Here is a 6,000-nt window from a genome sequence, read left to right on the forward strand (position 1 = left end):
AACATGAACATTGATTGAATCGTAATGTTTACCGTTACAGCATGTGAATTAAAGTGATTGAAAAATATATGGTACATTTTTGTACATTGGGAGGGGGGAGGGGGGATGGATGACGAAACACTTTTTCACCCAGCAATATAGGTCTTTATAATTAAGAGGAAGACTTTATGACTTAAAGAGGGTTTTAACTACAAACCACCTTTTATTACATCAGCTCAGTTCTTTTTTCTTGTCTAATGATGTAAAGCAGGCTAATTTAGATTATAACAGGGATTCAAGCATTTAAACCCTATTAGACCCACACAAGAGTGATCAATATTGATAAGACATAATTTACAGCACACTACATACATGGCTAGCTACAGCATCAACCTGCATGATCAATGCATTCGACATGCATGATATAAACTATACATGTATACAGGTGCTTATATACATGTGACTGCCAGACACATGGATCATCTATTAACATCCATTGTGTGCATCTGTTTGCCAGCAATAAACCTAAGTACCAGTAACTTTACCAAACTATTATGAACACATCTCACAATATTCAATCAAATAAGTTTCAACAGCAATGTTCTACACAAAACTTTAAACATCACAACCAGTAGTTTATACTGTAGACAAGAGGTAATTAGTGGATAACCACTACACCAGTACTAGGGAATAATGTAGTGTTCACATTTTCTGTAGCAGAATTGAAGGCTCATAATTTTTTCTCTTTCAAAGGATTATGATTTCTATGTACAAAACATAAGTACTGTATATCTTTGCACTTGCATAGCATTTGTCTTGATACTGGTTCACTTATTCCATGCTACAGCTTCATTCCTATATATACAAAGGCTAGGAACATCATTTATGAAAGTACAGTAGGCTGCACATCTAGGCTAAATTGATGTTAGTATTGAAAGGAAACATTTTTATTCAAATCTGATGTGACTTTATTTAACATGAAGTAAAATATATGTTTGCTCAAGTGAGAAATTACCCTGAAACACAACTGGTCTGCATATAGTTGAGCCAAACTCAGAGGACCTCATCCTGAAAACACAACCAGTCTGCAAATAACTGAGTCAATGTTCAGTGTAACTCATCCTGAAAACACAACTGGTCTGCATATAGCTGAGCCAAATCTTAGAGGACCTCATCCGGAAAACACAACTGGTCTGCATATAATAACTGAGCCAAAGCTTAGGGGACCTCATCCTGAAAACAACCGGTCTGCATATGTATTTAACTGAGCCAAATTCAGAGGAACTCATCCTGAGAAAAAAACTGGTCTGCATATAGCTGAGTCAAAGCTTAGGGGACCTCATCCTGAAAACACAACCAGTCTGCAAATAACTGAGTCAATGTTCAGTGTAACTCATCCTGAAAACACAACTGGTCTGCATATAGCTGAGCCAAAGCTTAGAGGACCTCATCCGGAAAACACAACTGGTCTGCATATAATAACTGAGCCAAAGCTTAGGGGACCTCATCCTGAAAACAACCGGTCTGCATATGTATTTAACTGAGCCAAATTCAGAGGAACTCATCCTGAGAAAAAAACTGGTCTGCATATAGCTGAGTCAAAGCTTAGGGGACCTCATCCTGAAAACACAACCAGTCTGCAAATAACTGAGTCAAAGTTCAGAGGACCTCATCCTAAAGACACAACTGGTCTGCATATATAGCTGAGCTAAAGCTCAGAGGACCTCATCCTGAAACCAACCGGTCTGCAACAAGCTGAGCCAAAGCTTAGAGGACCTCATCCTGAAAACACAACTGGTCTGCATATAGCTGAGCCAAAGTTCAGAGGACCTCATCCTGAAAACACAACTGGTCTGCATAAAGCAGAGCCAAAGATTAGGGGACCTCATCCTGAAAACACAACTGGTCTGCATATAGCTGAGCCAAAGCTACAGTAGAGGACCTCATCCTGAAAAACAACTGGTCTGCATATAGCTGAGCCAAAGCTTAGGGGACCTGATCCTGAGAACACAACTGGTCTGCATAAAGCAGAGCCAAAGATTAGGGGACCTCATCCTGAAAACACAATGGGTCTGCATATAGCTGCGCCAAAGCTTAGGGCACCTTATCCTGAAAACACAACTGGTCTGCATATTTATTTAACTGAGCCAAATTCAGAGGAACTCATCCTGAAACAAAACTGGTCTGCAAATAGCTGAGCAAAAGCTTAGAGGACCTCATCCTGAAAACACAACTGGTCTGCATATAGCTATTAAAGCCAAAGCTTAGATGACCTCATCCTGAAAACACAACTGGTCTGCAAATTGCTGAGCCAAAGCTTAGAGGACCTCATCTTGAAACAAAACTGGTCTGCAAATTGCTGAGCCAAAGCTTAGAGGACCTCATCCTGAACTGAAACCAAAGGTATCCCTAGTAGCCATCTTAAAGATCAGTAAAATGGCAAGTTTTCCGGTTTCTTACAGTACAGTACTGTAGGTGTTACCTAGTGGCCATCTTAATGATCAGTAACGTGGCAATTTTCAGGTGTCGTGCACTAGCTGTTACCTACTTAGCCATCTTAATGATCAGTATAATGGCAATTTTCAGGTGTCTTACAGTAGACCCTGTGTTACCTACAGTAGTAGCCATCATAATGATCAGTAAAGTGGCAATTTTCAGGTGTCGTACAGTACATGTTACCTACGTAGCCATCTTAATGATCAGTAAAGTGGCAATTTTCAGGTCTCTTACAGTAGACCCTATGTTACCTAGTAGCCATCTTCATGAGAAGTAAAGTGGCAATTTTCAAGTGTCGTACAGTAATGTACATGTTACCTAGTGGCCATCTTAATGATCAGTAAAGTGGCAATTTTCAGGTGTCGTACGGTACGTGGTACACAAATTCGGCTTTAATAGCACAGTTATTTCAAACAGAATCCCTGAATAGGATTTTGAAAGATATTTTGATTGCAGATGATTTAAATTGTAGGTCTGCTGTACAGGATTAATATTAGACCTGATGATGGCCTGCTACAGTACAGTACTTACCCGATTAGTTTCTTGCGCAACTTCACAGTGGTTGTCTTATTCAAATGGTCCATGTTGTTCGTGACTCGCTGTAAACCTTTACTATCCAACGAGGAGTTAGCTCGAGTGGAGTAGAGTGAAGAACTAGTTTTCCTGAAAAACTAAATAAATGCAGAACGAAAAATACAAAGACCGATTAATATGAATTATGCAGAAATAACTTACTATCAAGATTTAAAATGCAATTTTGGACAAAGTTCTCTGTATTCTACATTTATTGGGAGATACAGTGACCTGAGAGATCCAGGTATTCCAGAAGAACAGGGAGAGCCTGGCACCCCAGGTCAACCAGGGTGTGATGATTTGAAGGGAGATAAGGGAGCTGTGGGTCCAGTACTGTACCCACAAAGAGTTTCACTCATAAAACTATCATTTACAATTATTTCCATGCAAGGCTTACAGCAGGAACAAATTATTTACCACTGAATTTTCTGATTAAAATCAGCCAATCATTTCAAATGTCAATGTTTTAATTTGCAACTTACTGTACAGTAGCTGCACAGAGCATGCTATATTTCAAAGTAGATAGAATCGTTATTCTATAGGTAAATGATTGTGCATTTGTGGTGTAGTTACTCCAGGACATCTATATTTAAATTGAATCATGCATTATAAGATAGCCACTTTACATAAACAAATAACATGTGCAAGCAATGTATAAAATGATTTTACTGTACATGTTCTGTGCACCATCATTGTTTCACGACATGTATGTTATTGACATACAGTACCACATGTATGTATACAGCGATACAGTAGCAATGACAGAAGCGTCTGCTTAAGTAGTGAAAATTGGTTGTCTTGTGCAAACAAAGCAGAGTACAGATGACTCTTATGTATATGGTTTTTGAAGTAGTGAACTGTACATGTATGGTAAAAATGTAGAAATCCAAGAAATATACTCTCTGTACTGGTCTCCTAGCTGTTGTAACATGGTCATTACAATACCCTTAGGTACAGTAGGTCCCTCATAGAGGTCTGGGTCATCACCAGGTTGAGAGGGTACAGTAACACTTGGCCTAGTACTCCTACAATTCACAAATTTGTCCAATTTGGATTAAAGAGAGGTTTGGTTCATTGAGCTCGAGCACCTTCAAACACTCTATTTACTGTAGGACTAACCATTCCAAATTTACTTTAGCCTTTCATATTAAATACTAGTGTAATGCTACAACTATTAATTGATACGTGGTGAAGGTAAATCATTTTATTTTGTCTATTCTATCACAGGAACTAATTGGCAATTGCAAATCCACTCACAATATTGTGTGTGGCACCATGCAGCTGACCGAACAAGTTAAATGGGAGATACAATATTGCAGGTTTCTGTTTCTGCTAGGTACTCGTTAAAAACCCCTCTGGGGTATCACAACGAGGATGTTGGTGCGCAGCGCAGCAGTGCTAATAACAATGCGTGGGCAATCTTGTCTTAAACACCTTAACCGCCAAGGATTGTGTATTCCAGTCTTTTATAGTCCTAGGATAGAAACTATACTGAAAAGCATGATTATGTGGAATTTGTGTATAGCAGTCAGGCCTCCCTGGTTTCAAGAAGGGATTAGTCTCGTTTGGGACTGCAACTAGGCCATTAATAATTTGGTAAAAGAGCATAAGTCTGGCCCTTTTCCTTCTTTCTATGAGGGGTTCCCATTTCAAAGTCTTCAGGATCTCAGTGATGCTGGATTGCCTACTGAAATCACGAGTTACAAAACGTGCTGCCTTCCTTTGAATTTTTTTCTACTTTATCTTGGGCTGAGACCTTATAAGGGTCACAAATCTGAGCTGCATATTCAAGAGTAGAACGACACATAGACATATAAGCCAATTGACATAATTCTGGTGGGCAAGAGCGCCAATTCCTATTAAGGAAGCCAAGGGTTCTGCTGGTCCTAGAGCAAATCCTATCAATATGTGTAGAGAAAGATAAATTGTCACTAAACAGGATACCAAGATAAGGTTGCGAAGTGACGCACTCCAATATTTGATTGTATACAGTATAGAGTAAAATAACACAGATTTTGCCCTGCTACGCTTTATAGACATCATGAAGCATTTAGAGGGATTGAATTTCATGTCCCAAAGCTTAGGATTCAAGAGCCTTCAGATCTTTCTGGAGGATGAGATGGTCGTCAAATGAGTGAATAGGCCTATACAGCAAAGCATCATCCGCAAATAAACGAAGCTGCGATTTAATGTGATAAGTAATGTCGTTTATATAGCATAAGAACAGAACTGGGCCAATACAGGTGCCTTGTGGAACACCTGAGAGAACAGGAGATTAATTTGCATACTACCAACAAATGTGTATTAACCATACAGATTGTGATACGAACGTACAATTTCCTACCGATTCATTGAGATTTTGATCGCCAGTTAACCTCAAGTTTTAAGAAGGCCTAACAGTAACATTAGTTGTACAGTAACAAGCGCGTGGATGGAACCCGTGAAGCTACTGCATGCCTATGATCCAACCAAACCAAATGCGTCCTTCTACAGTTAATGAGATCATACAGCATGAAACATCAGAGAAAACCTGTTTTACAATAATACTTACAGTTCCCCCATACAACGGTGGCACCTTTTCCCATCGAAGTAAACAATGTAGGTAACCTTCGGGTTCTGTGGTTGCTTGTCCGTCCACAGCTAGTACTAGTCAAGCAGTAATTTTGACTTATTGCACAATCAGTACTATGAGAAACTGTGCGAAGTATAGTCAAGGTTTACACATCCGTACAATACTTCATCTTTCATTTACATACGCATGTGGTGAATATTCCATGAAATGTAAAATATTCCAAACGACACATGTCAACCTCGGCTAAGCTCACCTTTGAAAACAACCAAAATCTCATTGCCATTGTGCATTGAGTGCATTACGTGCCTACCAAAACTATGTAGTGGCGCACTTAAACAATTCAGCCGGGAGGTTACATTCAGTCGGAGAAACTTTGACCA

General features: G+C 39.3%; 1 protein-coding gene across 2 annotated transcripts in view; it reads right to left on the reverse strand.

The window, feature by feature from the left end:
* The window catches only part of LOC139969046 (ethanolamine-phosphate phospho-lyase-like), a 28,679-nt gene extending 22,923 nt beyond the window's left edge, over positions 1 to 5,756 (reverse strand). Inside the window, exons 1-2 of one of the 2 annotated variants that reach the window (XM_071973778.1) lie at positions 5,600 to 5,756; positions 3,007 to 3,146 (exon numbers count right to left, since the gene is read on the reverse strand). In XM_071973778.1, the coding sequence (XP_071829879.1) occupies positions 3,007 to 3,059 (53 nt within the window). In that variant the 5' untranslated portion in view covers positions 3,060 to 3,146; positions 5,600 to 5,756. Of the gene's footprint in view, positions 1 to 3,006; positions 3,147 to 5,392; positions 5,547 to 5,599 lie in introns of those variants that run through there. The other variant, XM_071973780.1, reaches the window with a different exon arrangement.
* Between the last annotated feature and the right edge of the window lie 244 nt (positions 5,757 to 6,000).

Source organism: Apostichopus japonicus, chromosome 6, assembly GCF_037975245.1.
Source record: "Apostichopus japonicus isolate 1M-3 chromosome 6, ASM3797524v1, whole genome shotgun sequence".
NCBI classification, from domain to species: domain Eukaryota; kingdom Metazoa; phylum Echinodermata; class Holothuroidea; order Aspidochirotida; family Stichopodidae; genus Apostichopus; species Apostichopus japonicus.